General features: G+C 44.2%; 1 protein-coding gene across 2 annotated transcripts in view; it reads right to left on the reverse strand.

The window, feature by feature from the left end:
- The window catches only part of LOC146812212 (protein-glutamine gamma-glutamyltransferase E-like), a 240,122-nt gene that overhangs the window by 161,742 nt on the left and 58,112 nt on the right, over positions 1-20,268 (reverse strand). For both annotated transcript variants that reach the window (XM_085619243.1, XM_085619242.1), the window contains exons 4-5: positions 10,160-10,278; positions 9,497-9,625 (exon numbers count right to left, since the gene is read on the reverse strand). In XM_085619243.1, the coding sequence (XP_085475369.1) occupies positions 9,497-9,625; positions 10,160-10,278 (248 nt within the window). The remainder of the gene's footprint in view (positions 1-9,496; positions 9,626-10,159; positions 10,279-20,268) is intronic.

Consider the following 20,268-nt stretch of genomic DNA (forward strand, 5'->3'; position numbering starts at 1 on the left):
CTTAGTGGTGACTTTGAAGATGTTCATTTGACTAGTGCATAATATTAAAAAACAGATATATCACTTGAAAATGGAGCGCCAATTGCCAGATATTTGTAAACACAAAAAAATCCCACTTCACAATATTCTGGTCTTACTGCAACAGTGAAAAAAGCACAGATATTCGCCATTTTATCCTGTCAAACCCAATAACTTTCTCCTTAGTTCTCTTCCCTGCCTTGATCCCTTCTCTTCTTTCTGTGTGAACACTCTCTGGCTAGACAATGAGCTTCTCTGAAGAGTAAGAGAAATGGAAGGCGGCAGCAAAATGACAAGGTGGTAAAGAGACAATATACCAAGAGAGGTGAAGTAGAGAGGCAAAGTAGGTAGAGCTAAAGAAGATAGACAGATAATTTAGGGAGAGACAGATGTCAATAGACAAAAGTGTGGTATTCAGAAATGTTGGTAGAGGTGGTTACTAAAATAGAGGTTGGTGAATGGTGGGATTTTATGATGAGGTAGAGTGCTAGAGAGCTAAAGAGAGGAAGAAGGAAATGTCGAAAGATGGAGAGGGGAATCATACAACAGGGGTACAGTAGCGCGAGAGGTAAGGTGGAAATACTGGTGACTTAGCAAAATGAAGTGACGAAGAAAGACAGAGGTGGACAGAGTGGTGAAGTAGTGAGAGACATACAGAGAGACAGTGCTTAATTTGAGGTAGAAATTCGCGGAATAAGGCACCAGCACTTATTGTTGGAGACTGGTACTTATTTTTCCATAAGATATTTTACACATGCAAGAGAAGGAAAAACACACTTGAAAGACGGAGGAAGCAAAAGACGGCAAAACCGTCACAAACAGAAAGCAGGAACCTAACCTGCAAGAGTAAGAACAAGCATTGGCATAGCCAATAGGTCTCGCCTTTGGGACCTTATAAGTGTTTAACCATGCAACAGTTGCAAAACTAAATACTTATAAGGTCCCAAAAGCGAGACCTATTGGCTATGCAAAGCGGACGTGCGGCCCCGAAAGTGATGCATAATATCTCCTGTTAAAAGGCCTTAAGAATAAGGTAGATAATGGAAGCTGAAGTCCAGCACCATCCACCTCAAATATTCTGGATGTAAAATGAGTGTTCTGGTTATTGTATAGAATTTAGCACAGAGATTTGTTTTTGGGATTTTCTAGGCACGTACTTTTTCCCTCTCATTGTTTTGAATGTAATGTTCCATTTTATTCATAATGCTAGGAACTTCCAGCCTACTATTTAAAGTGACTGCCAGTCAGTGCTACGATTACTCATTCCGTTGATTTTCAATCATCTTTACACCGCAGTTTTTACGTGTAATTAGTAACAAAACCTCTGAAGCAGTTTAGTAGCAGTTCAATCGGATGCTGATGTAAAGCAAAGGCTCCTGCTTAATCCCGGCAATGCATAAAAAAGTAAGCAAATAGCACAGCAAGCAAGGGCAGCAGCCAGGGCAATAGAAGAGAAAGCTGACAATGGGTCACACTCACTTTCCCAGGAAGTCCCACATAAAACCCCCAAAGTGCTGCGGTGCCGGGACAGACACCTGAAGCTCGGGGTGCAATTTGTGAGAAGCGTGCTTTCTGAAGAAAAGTATTTCATTAAAAAACACGTTGGAAATATACAAATGGAAAGGCAGGCTAAGGAAACATTTGCTTTTCAAAGGAAACGATACATGCGCATCACACAACACTATTTGGCAAACACACTAAATGCAGCACAGACTGCATATCAGGAACATGAGCTAGCTTAGTAGTTGTTATGAAGCAGGGCTTTAAATGCGGATAATCTTGTGGCGTCTCAGACCGACAGTTATTAAAAACCAACTATGAAACAGCTCTGTTTTGATGTCTTTAACTTTACAAGCTAAAACACTGTCCAAATTCTGAGCAACTGTAAAAACTCTTAAAGTATTCCATTTCAGGGGGCGAAAGTGAAAGTGATGGCGATCGCGATCACGATCAAACATCAAACATCAAAGCGGCCATGCGGCCGCGAAAGTGAAAGTAATCGCGGTAAAGGGCGCGCCCGCGCACATGCACTGTAGCGCTAGGCTGGCCTGGTAGCACTTTTTGGAGCCCTCTCAATAAGTCTCGCCAGACCAGCGCATGCGCTGGGTCAGGCGAGACCTAAAAAAGAGCAGGGAGTGTCTGGTAGTGGATTGAAGACTACCGGCTTTGGTAGTACGCATGCCAACGTATAATTGCACCGGTTGTTGGCAATGGAGCAGAGCTTCAGGCACCGGCACTCTTTCTTTCACAAATTAAGCATGCAGAGAGATGCAAAGTAGAGAGAGAGAGTGTGTTGAGATAACAATGGGGCAAAATGAGAAGAGGCCAAGACAGGTCATAACAAAGAGAGTAGTTAGGAGAAAAAACAGTAGAGAGTGGAGATTGGTAGAAAGAGATATGAAATGCAGACCCTTACAAGATGAGCAAATGAGACACAGGCGATATAGAGAAGGAGAGGTGCTGTAGATAGAGAAGCAGAGAGAGCGGGGATGAGGCAGAGTTATGATCTAGCGAGAGAGGTGGAGACAGAGAGGTGTGATATATGTAAAAAAAGAGAAAGGTTGGGAAAGTGAGGCAGAAAGGAGATGAAGAGATTGATAAGAGAGAGCGCCAATAATGACAGAGAAAAGAGGCAGAGGTAGATACTGAGAGGCAGCAAGAATGCAGTAAGTAGTGAGAGAGGAATGAGATGAAGAGAGTCCCCAGGCAGCAAGAGGTGATGCAGATAGGTGAGATAAAGAGAGAGCTAAGAAGGAGGTAGTGAAAGGGGAGGTGTATAGAAATGGGGAGAGACAGAGGTGAGAGGAAAAAAGAGTAATGACGTAGGGGGAAACAGCATTTACAACGCTATCATTGCATCGGGCTACCATGTTAGTACGTGATGCAATTACATCGAAAGTCAATACAACGACTTGCACTAGGGAGCTCTCAGGTATTGGAAATAAATTCCAACACCTTCCCTACTGTTGCGCAAACTGAAGTAGGAATGGTAATTAATAGTATCCTAAGTCCAGCATGCCCCCTAGTGCAAGTCGTTGTAATGACTTGCAATGTAAATGCGTTGTGTACTAACAACTCAGTCCTTGTAATGACCGCGTTGTAATAGTATGCGATGTTATAGCATGCGTTGTAACATGCTGTATTCGGTAGGGGCAGTGAGGTGAGGTGGAAGAGAGTTAAGATAAGGAGAGAGGGGTGGAGAGGGAGAGACACAGAGGTAGGCAAAGAGAGACCTAGAAAGAGGGGATTTTGTGGGAGTGGTGGGGAAGAAAACGGCATATTGTGAAAGATGTGACAGAGTGGAGCTAGAGAGAAAGGGCGTTGGTGTACAAAGATGCAGATTATTTAGAAAGAGTAAGATACGTAAAGAGTTTGGGCCTGATTCACAAATGTAATCTTACACTTTTGAATAAGTTAATATTTGTTTTGGAATTCACAAACACCAATTTAAATTAGGTTTGCGACTGCAGAGACAACGCAGTCTAGGCAGAGTACTACGTACATAAAAACATTGCTTAATTTGAGCCAGTGGTTTCCGGTACTCGGCTTTGGCACTAAATTGGCAGCACCGGCACCTATGGCAGTCTGCCACATGGTGGGCTGATTGATTTAGAGGAAGGATAACAACAGTTGTTTACACATTCAATATATGTTAAAAAATACTAATACCTGCTGCCCATGCTAATTGTTATGCTTTGCAGGCTTGGAATAGTCTGAATTGTCACACTTGTACAGAGTGAAGGTTAGTAGCTGGTTTGGTACTGTCATTTGTAGTGCGAGCAGGGGCAATGGGTGGTGTAAGCTGCAGTGGCCTCCTGATGAGTGCCCCGGCACTTCATTTTTTACAAACTAAGCACTGCATAAAACGATACAACATGCCTATCATCAGAGATTCCATACTACTAAATCGTAGCTTGTGAATTCCAAAATAAATGTAAACTTACAGAAAAGAGAAAGATTACCTTTGTGAATCAGGTCCGGAGTGGTGAAGTCGAAGTGATATAGTGAAGAAAGGTGAAATACATGAGACTGAAAAATGTGTGTGTTTGTTTAATGTAATTGCCACTGACTGCTGAGCGTGCGATGGTTAAGGTCAGTCAGCCTGGGCAAACAAAGCAAACTTCTGTGAAATCTACATGTCCAGATGTCAAATTAAAAGATAATAGTTTTTATGTACATAGTTATTGCTTTAGTAAAGTAGTGAAAATTATTCTGTTTTACTGCGCACTGGAATTACATTTTTGCTGTTGAATTTCAGGCTGTCTGTATTAGAACCTCCTTGAAAGATGGGCCTCTGTGCCATTAACCACTTTGTCTATGCTTTAAATTGTCTCAGGATAAAGCCTAAGCTCCTCCCTTCTACCTTCTGATTCTTTTCTATGATTACAAGGGTTCTGCCATCTATAGCCAAACCCATTGGAGTACTCTATCTGGATAAACAGGAGTACTGTGATGAATCTAGGGTGGTTACCAGTATAGAGGAGGCAAATGCCACCCACTGGTGGGTGCAACTCAGTATGATTCTGGTGTGTCGTTTTGGAGACAAAAAACAGACCACAGTCAGGATTCACGATGCCAATGAGGTAGGGGTTGCAAAAATCTATTAATATCAATTGCTGGTACTCATATCCGACCATAAAACATCAAGGACTTGTATCTCAGAAATCAAAGTTCACAGTCAGGAGTTTCTGGGGCACACAGGGATCCGGAGGCTTTTACTAGAATCTACCAAGAATAGAAGCAAGCTGTTGTGGGGCTAAGATTGTATGAGGATATTTTAGCACCAATACTACTGGAACTGTTCTTTCTAGGATAATGGTTTAAATTGTTCAAAGTAACCACGCCTAGATGGTAAACACCCTTGGGGTAAATTGACAAGAATGTGTGATAAACATCACCAAAAAATGTTAGCGCAAATATACACATCGCAGCCTATCACGGGAAAATAACCCTGTGTCAACGTGGAATTCAGAACATGGCGGTACCATGCGATAGACTGCCGACACCGTGGACAATGTCCGCGGTACAGCCACCTCGATGGAGATAAAAACACAAACCAGAACACAAAAAAACCTGCGATGGGCCAAAGCTTGATAAGAAAACAGTGACAACCAGCGTGAGGTCAGCAATACTCACATGTAATGCGGGAAAAAGCACAGCATACGGAAAATTCCACTAAAAATAATACATCAACTGCGGAATACCACGGATGCACCCTGACCGACTGCAGAGGACATGTACCCCACAATATCCAAGCACCGTGGAAGTACAGAACTGACAGACACACCGCATGAAAGAGATCAGTGGCAGACAAATCATAGCCGCATGAGAGACTCACCCACCGTGCAACATACGCACATAAGCATAAGTGCACCTCGACATTGACAACATCCCGGTACAAACAGCAACACCTCCACAACAGAACACAGAACTCAACTGGTTCCGCAAATGTGCACAACATGGCAAATCACATCTGAAACGGTTGGAAAATGTAACATGACAATGTACAAGTTCAACCTTTAACCTCCAAATATGTTTTAATCACACATGCTGTACAATTGGACATCTTGTATTATCCCATGATGCCATAGATGGCCACAATGCGACGTGCTCATGAGAAGTAAGTGTCAATGATGGTGTTCCAACGGGCCATTCCTGCCTCATCGTCACCATCATCGTCCGGTTCCTCTGGAACTGGGATCCAAGAGGGGCACTGGTGCGAACACAGATGTTGTGCAACACACAACATGCAACAATCATCTTGCACACAATGTCCGGGCTGTACAGGAGCTTTCCATCTGTGCCATCCATGCACCTGAAACGTGACTTCAACACGCCAAATGTGCGTTCAACAATGCCCCTGGTGCGTATTTGGGCTGCATTGTACTGCCTCTGGGCGGGTGTGTCCGTGTCTCGGAGGGGTGGCACCATCCAAGGGCAGAGTGCATATCCTGGATCACCTGTGAGAAAAGAGTCAATACTTGGTTCGGCTGGATGTGATGGCAAGCCCACTAATCCAGTGACGCCTGTGCTGGCTCTGTGTGGGGTGACTGTAAGCCAGCCCCCAGGGAGTAACTGGTGCTGGTAACAACTCCAACAGTCATCAGGCACTCAGAAATGCAATATCAAAACAACAAGGGGGAATGACTCGAGTCGCACAGGGCTAGTGGCCCCAGATGCACAGCGGCCGACATGGGCCACCGCCATGGGATGCTGACCTGAGGGAGACTGGGTAGGGTCATGAGGGCAGAGAAGGGCCTCACATGTGTTATAGGTGCCTTCCGCGGAGTGTCATGGGGGAGAATGGGAGGTCTAACCCCAGGGCATGATGCAAAAGGCACATGCCAGCTGTGTCCGGCAACATGGCGGATATGAATGCCACAGACCCATGCCAGACACCAAGTCCATAAATGCCCGTTGCTGATGACAACCCCCAGGCCACAGGCTCAGACACCAACGATGTTCTGCCAGAGGATGATGGTCACTCATGGTGCATAGGGTCAGTGGCACCATGTTTCGCTGGCTTGCGTTGAACAGGGTTAGTGGCACCAGGTGTCGCAGGCCTGCGATATGGAATTATGTCTCACTGATCAAAGAGAGTCTGGTGCTGTGGCCGCTGCCATGAACTTGGGGTCACTGTCATTCAGGACTCAGGACACAGTTCCACATGTGGGACCTACTGGGCTGAAGAGGACGCCGGTGGAGTATGTTAATAAGAAAGGAGTGATGTGGGACAGCATCGGGGGGGACAGAAATGGTCTGCGGAAGGTGCAGAGGTTGCTGGACTTGGGCTTGGAGCTTACACCGGTACGTGGTGGGACCTCTTTGACACACGGCGGTGTCGGCAGGTGAGCAGTACGGCCCTGGTGCGCTGGGGTGGGCAGGCCTGGTCTGTGCATTAGCGTCCTGGGGCGCAGCAGGCACAGAGGGTCGCAGGCCCCACTGCTCAGGGTGTTGGGCTCGTGGCAGGCCACGCGGCACCACAATGTGAGTGATGTTGGCCTTCCTGGGAGTGAACCACGCTCTGCACAATGGGGTTTTTGTCCACACCCCTGCACAGCCCTGGCGTACTCAGGGCCAACCCACTATGTTCACGCACACAGGGGGGGGACACAGCGTATGACACTTCTGCTATCTGACCCATGGCCTGGGGTGACATGGTTGCGACCACTGCTCACTACTCTCCAGTCACCAGCAGTTGTGGTCTGCATGGACATGTCTGTGGTTTGCATACCCATGTCTGCCCTGCACATCCACGCCTCACTTGTCGTGTACATTCCCATTCAAGGGTCACTTGCATCCTTTGCACATGGCTGCATTCCGCATCTCCACACGTTCAGCTGTTGTGTGGCTGTGGTGCCATGATCTGTCAGTATTGGGTGCAGGGGTAGCCCAGGATGACCATGGAGTGGTGTTGTCGTGTCCGGTAGGTGGTCGTGTAGTTTGACATGTTGTATGTGGTTTGGTCACGTGTGCATTCCCACTGTTGTGCGTTGTGTGTTGGTGGCTTTGGGGTGTGTGATGTGTTGATTTGGCACTTACCAACGAGCAGTCCAATTCCATATGTGCCATCCTGGAAGCACTGTTTGATGATGGACTGTTGGAAGATGACGGAACCATGCACACTGCCTGGGTAGTTGGCGACGACTTTGGTGAAGAGTCCCCGGTGGTCCACTATTGGCTTCACATTGATGTAATGTGTGTGCTTTCTGTTGCAGTAGTGGTGTGCAGTATCAGCAGGGGGCACAAGTGGGACAAGTGTGCAGTCGATTGCCCCTAACACGCCAGGAACCCAGCTATGGTGTAGAAGCCTTGCATTGTCTCCAGCTGTTCCTGCGCAGTGTTGGGGAAGTGAAGGTACTGGGGTATGAAGCTGAGGATGGCATCCAGGACAGGTGTGATAAACTTTGATAGGGCTGGCTGTGAGACACCTCTGACTCTGGGAGTTGTTGATTGGAAGGTACCAGAGGCCAACAGGTGCAGCACAGCACAGCCAGCACCTTTGTCTACAGAGGGATGTTGGTTCTCCGCTGTGTTGGGACCGTCAACCTGTGGGCGATGTTATGTGGGTCATGATGTGGAGGATGGTTGTCCTTTTGAGCCTGTAGTGGGCAATGACTTCCTCGGGCGTTAGGTATGTGAGAGTGGTGCATTTTCAGTAGGTCCTCTGTCTTACTCTGCGCTGCCTCTGTGGTGGTCCGGGGGGGGTGGTCCGGGTCCTGGGGGTGGTCGCAGTCCTGGGGGTGGTAGTGGTGGGTGTCGTGGCCCTGTTGGGGCTCCAAGCTGCATGATGAGTAGCTCCATGGCGTCGTTTGTTCTTCGGGCGTGGCTGTGTGCGGGACTTATTTGCCTACTGCAGGTACTCGTCCGTCTTTACACCTGCTTGAGGCAGGTGTTAAATACCAGCGGCTACCGCGGCTTATCGCTTCTTTTTGGTTCACTTTGCAGATCTGTCAGTTCGTTGTGAAAGTGGTGTTGTGGTTTTTTCGTGTGTTTTTGCATGGGAACACCTACTCTGCATCTCATTAGGGTTAGTTGGTGGTGTCCACCTTGGAGATACATTGTGGGGCAGTTATCATGGGAATACTGCAGATGTCTGCAGTTTGCACCAGCTTGTGAATGGGGTGTTAGATCTATCCCCACTTTTGATGCGTTGAGGTGGAGATGAATCACAGATAAGTCCTTGTGAATATGCCCCCAAGTGTCTTGTCTGCAAGGGCTAAACCTCAGTGTACCTCTTGGTCTTGGAAAGGGAAAACACACAAGCTTAATGAACTGAAAGCAGTCAGGCCACACATGTCCACCACTGTGTCACATACCTAAGCACAGGTTGCTGTCTTCTAAGGCAGGTATATACGGGTGGGCAGTTCATGGGAAACAATGGACGACAGCAAGCTCGCCAGGCTGATACCATATTTAACCGACCCTTCCCATTGTCTATGGTCCTTTGGTTCATTTGTCTGCTGGACTTCAGATTTTCACGGCTACTGGAACCTTATTTCTTCATGCAAGTCAAAGGCAACTGATGTTCCTTTCTCAAATGTCCAGTGTCATAACCTCTGCCCACCACAATTGCACCTTTTATCTCAAACTTCATGATCTCTCCACAGCATTTGATACTTCTGATGATCCAAGTCCACTTCCTCCCCAGCCACTTTTGTGCTCAGAGACTCTGCTCTCAACTAGTTCCTTGAACATATACTTTATTACTATACAGATCATATACTATTTACAATTTGCTTAGGATTGACAACCACTGTTTTTACCAAACTGAATAAGCCTGAAATCCTGTGGCAGAGATAAAGTGGCATCAGAAATCTCAAACTTTTGGCAATGTTATACTGTAGGGATAGCATGCCTCGCTTCTAATACTGATTCTAGGATCACTCTTTACCAATGCATTTTGCAAGAAAATATTTTGACTGTATGACCACATTTCTTATTGAAAGGTTTGTTACACACTGACATTGTGCCTTACCATAGCAGTGCAGACACGTCCCACATATACTGGGTCATTCCTCTGAGAGTAGTATTTTTTACTATCCTTCTTGTAATTCAGGTTACGGTCCAGCAGGGCAAGGCAGATCATCAGAATATTTTCTTCAAACTGTAGAGCAAACAAAAGCATGAAAACTAAGTCTGTTGCAGAGAAAAATGGTCAAGCCTCACATTATGGTGACCTGGTTTGGAGCACCTAAATAAATCCAACCTCAACCCTGAGACAAGCTGTGAGCGACGTCTCTTTAGAAGGGCACTCTCCATTTTTGGAATATGGTTGAGCTTGAAAAATGGAATTCTTGAGTATACTCAATCAATGGCTTGTTTCAAATTCACTTTTATTGACCAAGCCTGGATGCATTTAAAATAGGTATGAGTTAGCTATACAACTTTGAGTTCTTGAATCTTTAGTTAAAACTGAACTGTAAAATGTTTGGACACTCTTGATTATATTTTGACATGGATTATTAAAGAGAAGGTTTCTGATGGGGAACATGTGCCTGTCTTTTCTGAGTGTGTGTCATGAATCTGCATGTTCTACATTTTCCCAGTGTCTGCTTGGATTACTGGAGGGTCTTTGTATGTAGCTTGGGCTCCTGAGTCAATGGATGCTTTGTATTTACTATGATGTTTGTCTAGATACCTGCCCATAGTCCCATTGGAAGCCGCTGAATTGTTCTGCATTTCCATAGTAAATGATTCCACCATCATTCAATACATACTCTTCTCTCTCTTCATGGTTCCCCAAGAAGACGCTTTCACCTAAAAACCCGAAAGAGAAAAGTGGTGTCAAAACTGATAATCTAGATCTTAGAGGTTCAAACCATACTTTCTTCTATTAACATGGGTTTAGTCCTGAAAGTCTCTTACTTCAGTAATGAGAAGTTAAATAACCTTATATCAGAGGTCTTTAAACTGTGGGGCGCCCCCCTGGGGGGCATGGATGGAGTCCCAGGGGGGCGCGAAGGCTTCTGCAAGCACATGTAAATAAAGATGGCCCAGAAGTGCGCTGTTTATTTGCTGCATTTCCAGACTGTCTTCATTTACCTGGGGCCGAAGGTCAGTGAGTGTGCTTTTGTGGGCTCGGCTAGGCAGTGTCTGGATTCTTATTTGCGGCACACCCACATTTTTTACAGGTCTTTAAAGACCATTTGCATACCTTTGTAAACTGGTTACCAAGGCTTAGTTTTTTTCTGTTTCCAGTACCCCCTGGGCCCCCACTATGCCTATTCCTTACATTTGTATTTAACATTTGCTGCTGTAGTGTGAAAATGCATTTCATGAAAAGGAATATAAAGTATGGTTGCCAATAGAAAAAATGGCAACCATGTATGTTTAAAAAGCCTGCAAAGACTTTGTCTTGACACTAAAAGGGGTTATAAATAAAAAAGTATGTATTCATTTGTAATGTGACTTTTCTGTCTGTTCCCTTTAATTATCAGTCATGAATCATTCAGGCCACCCTAGGACACAATTAAAAGTGCTCTCTATTTATATTTGCTGTTCGAAGTACACACAGATAAGTACTGAAAATGGGGCTTTAGGTGACTATTGATTTTTGTACCATCTGCAACATGGAGTGCTGCCGGGCGGTGACTCAGGGCGGGGGAGGGGCAGGGTGGGTGGTAGTAAACTCTGGATTATGGCCCAACGGAGGTAAGTATGCAAATAGATAAATAAAATGAATCTCTTTGCGAGCACTGCTTCGCCAAATGCCCCTGAGGCCTGGCACAACCAATAGGAGAATAAACAAAGCTTGGTACCCATGCCTTCCCAATTGTCATCCCAGCATATAGTTTCTTCTGTGAGTCACTTATACCGAGGACCAGAACATCGCTGATGCCATGGGGTTCTGAGAGGCAGGGAGACTGGAGATGGGTACTGTGAAGGCTGTGTGTGTGTATGGATGCCAGTAAGTGGTAGGGTTTATTCTGAAAAGTAACCTGGTTTTATACCTTCAAATATATCAAAGCACTAGACAATTAACTTCGGAACCATAAGAACTCTATCACCCATACTGTACTTCAGTGCTAGGACAGGTGGGGGAGGTGGGCTAGTTGTATCTGGTGCTGCTAAGGTTGCACCAGTTCCCCACTGTGCAGGTGTATTACCTTCTATTTAAGGTTGAGAATTCAGTTCCAGTGAACTCTCAGTACTGTACATTCTGTGTTGGAATGTAATGATGTAAGTGCTTATGGAATGCAGTGTTCATGGTATTGGCAGTTTAACTGTTGCTTTAACTGTTGCTGGCAGCGGAGGGGTTTCTGCATGATCCCCCTCTGTTAAGGTGTAGCTTATCAGTAGTTCAAAAACATACCTTATCTTGCCTTATGTCTCTAGCGTAATATTTTCAAAATTGATGGCAATGATCGGAGCTAAACTGTGGGACCCTTTTATCACGTGCAGTTTTTCAGTTGCCTTTGCCTCATCAAGCGTGAAGCCTGTCATCTGTCAAGCAAGAGAAGTGCTGAAAAAAGCAAAAGAGGTACAGAAAGAGGGGTGAAGAAAGAGACAAGAGAAGTGTAGACAGAAGGAACAGTGGTGCAGAAAGAAGCAAAAGAACTGCAGAAAGAGGAAAGAGGTGCAGAAAGAGGCAAGAGAGGTGCACAAAGATGGAAGCAGGGTACTGAAGGAGGCAAGAGGGGTGCAGAAAGAAGCAAAAGATGTGCTGAAAGAAGCAAGTGAAGTGCTGAAAGAAGCAACAGAGGTGCAGAAAGAGGCAAGAGAGGTAAATAAAGAGGGAAGAGCAGTGTAGAAAGAGGCAAGAGGGGTACATAAAGAAGCTAGAGCGGTACAGAAAGAAGCACAAGAAGTGCAGAAAGAAGCAACAGAGGTGCAGAAAGTAGCTACATGGGTACAGAAAGAGGCAAGAGAAGTGCATAAAGCAGTAACAGATGTGCAGAAGGAGGCATGAGAACTGCAAAAAGAGGTAAGAGAGTTGCAGAAACAGGCAGAAGAGGTACAGAAAGAAGGAACAGGGGTGCAGGCAGAGGTAAGAGAGGTGTAGAAAGAGGGAAGAGGGGTGCAGAAAGAGGGAAGAGGGGTGCATGGATTTGCAAGAGAGGTACAGAAAGAAGCAAGAACAGCACAGAAAGAACCAACAGAGGTGCAGAAAGAGGCAAGAGGGGTGCAGAAAGAGGACAGAGAACTGCAGAAAAAGGCAAGATAGGTGCAGAAAGAGGCAAGAGAAGTGCACAAACAAGAAAGAAGGGTACAGAAAGAGGCAAAAGGGGTACAGAAAGAAGCAATAGAGCTACAGAAAGAAGAAAGAGAAGTGCAGAAAGAAGCAACAGAGGTGCAGAAAGAGGCTAGAGAAGTATAGAAAGAAGCAGCAGAGGTGCAGAAAGAGGCAAGAGGAACAGAAACAGGCAGCAGGGGACAGAAAGAGGGAACAGGGGTGCAGAAAGGGGCAAGAGAGTTGCAGAAAGAGGGAAGGGCGGTGCAGAAAGATGCAAGAGGGGTGCAGAAAGAAGCAACAGAGGTGTAGAAAGAAGCAAGAGAAGTGCAGAAAGAGGCAAGTGAGGTGCAGAAAGAGGCAAAAAGGTGCAGAAAGAAGAAAGAAAAGTACAGAAAGAAGTAGCAGAGGTGCAGAAATAGGCAAGAGTGCTGCAGAAGGAAGCAAGAGAGGTGCAGAAAGAAGCAACAGAAGTGCAGAAAAAGGCAAGAGAGGTACAGAAACAGGCAGCAAAGGTGCGGGAGAGGGGTGCAGAAAGAGGCAAGAGAGATGCAGAAAAAGGGAAGAGGGGTGCAAAAAGAGGCAACAGAAGTGCAGAAAGAGGCAAGACAGGTACAGAAAGACAAGAGAGGTGCACAAAGAGGGAGGAGAGATGCACAAAGAAGGAAGACAAGTGCAGAAAGGGGCAACAGGGAAACAGAAACAAACAAGATAGGTGCAGAAAGAAGCAAGAGAAATGCAGAAAGAAGCAACAGAGGTGCAAAAAGAGCAACACAGTTGCAGAAAGAGGCAAGAGAAGTGCAGAAGGAAGCAACAGACGTGCATAAACAGGCAGGAGAGGTGCAGAAAGAGGGCACAAGTGTGCAGAAAGAGGCAAGAGAGGTGTAGAAAGAGGGAGGAAGGGTGCAGAAAGAGGCACAAGGGAGAAGAAAGAAGCAAGAGAGGTGCAGAAAGATACAAAAGAAGTGCAGAAAGAAAGAACAGAAGTGCACAAAGATGCACGAGGGGTGCAGAGAGAGGGAAGAGATGTACAGAAAGGGGCAAGAGAGTTGCTCAAAGTGGGAAGAAAGGTTCAGGAAGAGGAAAGAGGGGTATAGAAAGAAGCAAGAGACGTGTAGAAAGAAGCAAGAGAAATGCAGAAAGAATTAACAGAGGTGCCGAAAGAGGCAAGTGGTATTGCGGAAATAGGCAAGGCAAGTGCAGAAAGAAGCAACAGAGGTGCAGAAAGAGGCAAGAGAAGTGCAGAAAGAGGCAAGATTGGTACAGAAACAGGCAAGAGAGGTGCAGAAAGAGGGAACAGGGGTTCAGAAAAAGGCAAGAGGGGTGCAGAAAGAAGCAAGTGAGGGGCAGAAAGAGGCAAGAGAGGTGCAGAAAGAGGCAAGAGAGGTGAAAAAAGTGGAAGAGATGTGCAGAAAGAGGCAAGAGAAGTGCAGAAAAAGAAAGAAAGGTACAGAAAGAAGCCACAGAAATTCAGAAAGAGACAAGAGAGGTGCAGAAAGAAGCAAGAGTGGTTTGCACACCATTGGCACCAATTTAACACCCACATTTAGCAGTAAGTAACAGGTGACCATTCTAGGTTTGCAAAGGGCCTTCCACCATGCTGTACTACTTGTCGCTGCATTTTTGGTAACGTTTGAGCCGTTTGAACTAGAAAAAAGGTTTCTGTTTGTTCAAATACGCAGAATATGCAGCAGATGATGGATTATGTGGCAAATGGGGAAAATGTATACTTGTGCGAAAATCGGTGAAGCCCACTGTGTGGGACTTAATTGAGGTAACAGGAGGGTCCACTTTTGGCCCCAGGGACCCCAGCCCCCGGGACCTGGCCTCAGGTTGCCCCCTTTGTTTTGAAAATTTCACAAAGATTCATCAAACTGCGCCAAAGATATTGTCACATCAAAAAATGCTTTTGCTAAGGAAACTAGGTCCTAACTATAGCTAGCTACTAGCAACTGCCAATAGGCAATATATATATGCCAATGCGCAATGAGAACATCAACTCACCTGACTTTGAAAATTATTTTCAATTACGAGTGACACCGCCATGCAGGTACTGACTTTATTATTGTGAACAGCATTGTGGTGGTGCACTCTGGGATTTGTATTCTTTATTTAGTCACGTGGGTAACTTGAATTTAACAAGCGCACAGCAGACTGCAATCAGCATTTGAATTTTGTCCTTCTACCTGTGAGCAAGGCCGGATGAGGCCGAAACGTTAGGAGCAGGAAGGGATCTGCTGTGCCAGACAATGAATAAACGCCGATGTTTTGCCAGCAATGGGCCTCTTGTGTGTGTTTTTCGTGTTGGAGATTGATGGGCTGCTCCGTGCCCATTGTGAAGAGGCCGCCCTGAAGGGTTGGGGGCTCCAGCAACGAGAGACTTGGTTTTGGATTTAAAATGAGGAGCATGACCCACTCACGCGCCCCTGCCTACTGAGGAGATGCCAATTTGGCAAATAGGGCAAGCGTGCTGGAAGGGATTCAAGGTGAATTATTTTTATCATTGATCGTGCTGGCTGGATTTCATGTTTATTTACGTCCTATGAACAATGTACAGCAATGCGCAATGAGAACATCAACTCATCTGACTTTGAAAATTATTTCCATTTACGAGTGACACCGCCATGCAAGTACTGACTTTATTATTGTGAACAGCATTGTGGCGGTGCACTCTGGGATTTGTATTCTTTATTTAGTCACGTGGGTAACTTGAATTTAACAAGGCACAGCAGACTTCAATCAGCATTTGAATTTTGTCCTTCTACCTGTGAGCAAGGCCGGATGAGGCCGAAACGTTAGGAGCAGGAAGGAATCTGCTGTGCCAGACGATGAATAAACGCTGATGTTTTGCCAGCAATGGGCCTCTTGTGTGTGTTTTTCATGTTGGAGATTGATGGGCTGCTCCGTGCCCATTGTGAAGAGGCCGCCCTGAAGGGTTGGGGGCTCCAGCAATGAGAGACTTGGTTTTGGATATATATATATATATATATATATATATATATATATATATATATATATATATATACACACACACACACACACACACACACACATATAGTGAGCAATATATTTTTTTACATGTATGATTTTGAAAATAGATACTTAGTGTCTGGTTGTATGTATTTTTTTGTATCAGTAAACCGTTTTTGCTAATATGCAGTCCGTTACGCCTCCCTCTTCATTTTTGGAGTCACCAGATGGACCACCAGTTAGGTGGGGATGTGTTTTTTTGCCTTTAAAACATATCTGGGAGTGTCAATGTTTACAGATAAGTTGACAAAATATTTGCTATTACATTTGCTAGGCTTAGAAAGAAGCTCTATCTTCAAGCATCTACCGGAATTACCAGAAAATAAGGATAAAGTTGGAGATCAATACTTGCAAGCAGTCAACAAACTCATGTAGCATTATGAGAAACAACCAGAGTCTGATTCAGATACAGATTTAATGGGTATGTGTGATATGGAGCTTGTTGTTGATGATGCTTATGCCACATAAAAACATACCATCGTGGGGGAGGATCCCTTGATGAGTGATCCTGGCTTGTGTTTTAATCCTGTAGTGGACATTCAGGAGGGGGATAAGATTATGAAATTATTGGTAGATTATGGAGCTAAGATCACCATGATCAAATTGGTTGTTTACTGATATGTGGTGTTACAGATCTTTACTTCCTTCTGACAGATCCCCTGTCTCCTATTAAGTATGTAGAATGAACTGTTGGGCTATTTTGAAGATGTTTTGTAATTCAAAGGGAGGAAAACTGAGGGCAAAATGTATGAGTCTGCGAAAGGTCCGAACATATTAGGTTGGTTTCATCATGGTCTTTTTGGAATGGTTCTTAAACCAGGTGCCAAAGAACAAGTCCTGGTGGTGGATTGTGAGGATGCAGAGTATGGCTGGAGAAAAAAAAATCTTAACATATTTGGAGAAGAGCTGGGTAGTATTTGTGGGCTTAGGCACACAGTCAAAGTAAAAGAAGTGTTCAGTGCTAATTAAACACAAGCTTAGAGGTTTTCCTTCCAGCATCAGAAAAGATCTTGAAAGAGAACTAAAATCTCTTTGTGAGAAGGGAATTATTGAGCCAGCAGAATCCTCACTCTGGCTTTCACCCTTAGTAGTTGCCCGCAAGAGGTGTGGTCAGCTGCGTGTTTATGTGGATGTCAGATCTGTTAATAAAGAGATTAAGATGGGTAATTATCCATTGCCTAAAACCTCTGATTTATTTGCAAGTACTGCCTGAGCCACAGCTTTTCCCAAGCTTGAGTTGGCAAGTGTCTATCATCAGGTAGAGCTCCATCCAGACTGCACACATCCTACTGCCTTCATTTCTCACATTGGCACTTTTCAATATCATTGGATGCTGTTTGGCCATGCGTCTTCGTCCTCTGTTTTCCAGAGAGTTATGGATAATATATTGAAGGATGTTAAGGGGGTTCTGGTTTTACAGGATGGCATGTTGGTGTTTGCCAAGGACATGGAGTCTCAGAATGTCGTTCTCCAATGTTTATTGCAAATTTCCATAGATTATAGTGTGGCTTTGAAAGAAAAGAAGGGCAAGTTTCACTGCTGTGAAGTGGAATATCTTGGATATGTCATTTCAAAAGACAGACTTGCCCCCAGATCTGGTTTAGAGGACTCTATTTTTGTGGCTCCACCTTGTTCTGTTAAGGGGGGTGTTAAATCATTCCTGGGTCTGTGCAAGTTTTACTCGCGGTTCATTCTGGATTTTCCCACCAAGGTCAGACCCATCAGTGATTTACTTAAAAAAGGATCTAAATTTGTGTGGAGTGTGAGTTGACTTTTCAGCATATCAAAACTGAATTTTTCGCCAAAGTGAGGCTCTCAAACCATTTGATCCTAATTTGCTTAGTTGTATCTCTGTTGATGCTAGTCAAGTCAGATTGAGTGCAATGCTTATGCAGGAGGATGGAAATAATGAATATACTATAGCTTTTGTATCCAGAGTTCTTCGTGAAGTGGAATTGCAATATTCTGTTATTAAAAAGGAGTTGTTGGCATGTTGTTGGGCCATAGAGAAGTTGTGCACATATGTGTGGGGAAAGCATTTTAAATTGCAAATTGATCATAAATCATTAGTTAACATTCTTAGTGGGGGTGGAAGCAAGTGCTGTTCTCATCGCATTTTACAATTATGAATGAAATTGATGCAATTTCAGTTTGATATTGCTCATATTCCTGGTGGTAGGAACAGCAGGGCATATTTTCTTCCCAGTTTTCCCTGTATGTCTGATGATGATGGTGATAGAGATTTAAAATTGTCACATTTGTTGGATGAGGATGTTGAAGATTGTCTTGTAGCTTCCCAGAGCTAAAGGTTTGCTCAGATGAAGAAAGGATAGAAGCTATGTCAAAAGACCAGGTTTTGCGACAAATCATAGATTTGGTCGAAAAGGGTTGGCCTACATAGAGGGTGCTCTCACCATTGGTACAGCCAAATTGTAAAGTAAGCAGTGACATTTCTTTTGAGGATGAAATGATGTTGAGGTCAGACAAGTTTATTCTCCCACATACCATAAGGGGTAGCACTATAAATAATTCTCATGAGGGGCATCTTGGATCTTCTCTAACTAAGAGGCACATGTCAGAGTCATTTTGGTGGCACAGAATGCACTCTGATGTAGAGGGAGTTGTGGAAAGATGTGTGGTTTGTATGTCTGCTGACAAAAGTTTGAAGGCATCCACTCCGTTCCTTATGCCTCTAGAATGTCCACCTGGCCCCTGGGTCAAGTTGGGTATAGATATCATGGGGCCATATGATTCCTTACCGAGAGGTTCCAGATTTATACTTATTTTGGTAGACTATGTTTCAAAATGGTCTGAGCTCAAAATGGTCGGGGTTCTAATGCTTGTACTATTGTGGAGTTTCTGCTGGAAATTTTCCTGAGGGAGGATTTTCATGAACATTTTGTTTCTGACAATGGTACTCAGTTTGTAAGTAAAGAGTTTGAGTCTGGTCATGTGATGTCAAGCATTCGATGAGCTCCCTGTACCACCCACAAACCAATGTACTTGTAGAAAGAATTAACAGAGTTATGGGCAAATGCATTAGGAGGGCTAAGAGTAGTAATATTGATGTTATAAAGGCTGTCTGTAGCATGTTGTGTTTTTACTGCACCACACCTCATTCTACTACAAAGGTTTCAAACTTTGAACTTCTGAGAAGTAGGAAAGCCAATATCAGTATTCGCCCTGCGTGGATGTTGAAATTGATTAGGAGTGAGTCTGATGTACAGCAACTGTTGAAGTTAGTAAGGAAGAATTTAGGACTAACTCAAGAAAAGCTGAAAATTTGGTATGACAAAACAAATGTGTCAAAAAAGTTGCTGTTAATATTAAATACTTGATTCACATCAAATATGCTATTCATGTGAAAAAAGGAGGAGAAACCAGCTGTTCCATCAGAGCAGAAACAATTTGTTGAAATGCCATCAAAGTCAGTGGTGGACACTTGTGGAATCTGGCAAAAGTAGTTAAGGTTGGAAACTCATGATGTTTATGACATGGTGGCATAAGATGATATGGGCCACGTGTAGCAACCTTTTTTGCATTCCCAAACGGTGAAACTCACTCATTTCGGCCATTGGCAAATGCAAAATAGCCTTTCGGGATGTATGAAAGGCTTAGGCAGTGCATTTTAGGTAATAGCAATTTTTTGTGATTAACTAAAATTGCGAGTACAAATAAGGAATCGCAATTTGCAACTCTGTAATCACATGTACCAAACATTTTCTAAATGCATACTGTGGTTTAGGAAATGCTATTACCATTGACTCCAAGTCGATGGTACTCATGTGGAAAAAAAATTTACTGCATTTTTCAAAGTGCCATGTAGTGCATACATGCCGATATTTTAAATTCACAGAGTATGGTACACACATTTTAATTTACCCATCCCTGTGAAGAGTAGAATAAGGTCTTCCTGGTCCTGACAAATTACCATGGTCCACTAGGGACTGTAATAGGCATGAAACATGGTGACCTTTTTGACTCATATTTATTGCAGCTATATAGACCATTATATCTATTCTATGCTCAAATCATGTTTCTATCCTTGACAAATCCATCTAGTCAATTTTAACACACCTCGCTTTCACCCATTCCACTCACATTTCATTTTTTACCCATGCAACACACATCGGCTAAAAAGAGAAGATCTCTGGTAAAGAGCCCTCTTGAGGGGCTGTTTGGACATTACAGGACATAGGAACAGTACACTCTGGGGGCTATTCTCAAGAACGTGTGATAATCACCTCCAAAGTCAGTTAACGCAATCTCACATATCGCCATGTATCGTGGGAATATTTCTCAGTGTCAACCACCTATTCACAACACGGCGGTAACATGCGATAGTCCCCCAATAACGTGTCAAATGACCAAGATAAAAGTCCCTGGATGGAGATAAAATTCTAAAGCCCAACTTGAAAAAACCTGTGATGGGCACAACTGCGAGAAAAAATTCCAGAGAGAAGCAGTGCCAGCCTGCAGGTCTCACAATATAGGCGGTCAAAATCACTATAAAACCAAATACACATACAAGGCCCAAACAACTGCAA

This window comes from Triturus cristatus, chromosome 7, assembly GCF_964204655.1.
Source record: "Triturus cristatus chromosome 7, aTriCri1.1, whole genome shotgun sequence".
Classification (NCBI taxonomy): domain Eukaryota; kingdom Metazoa; phylum Chordata; class Amphibia; order Caudata; family Salamandridae; genus Triturus; species Triturus cristatus.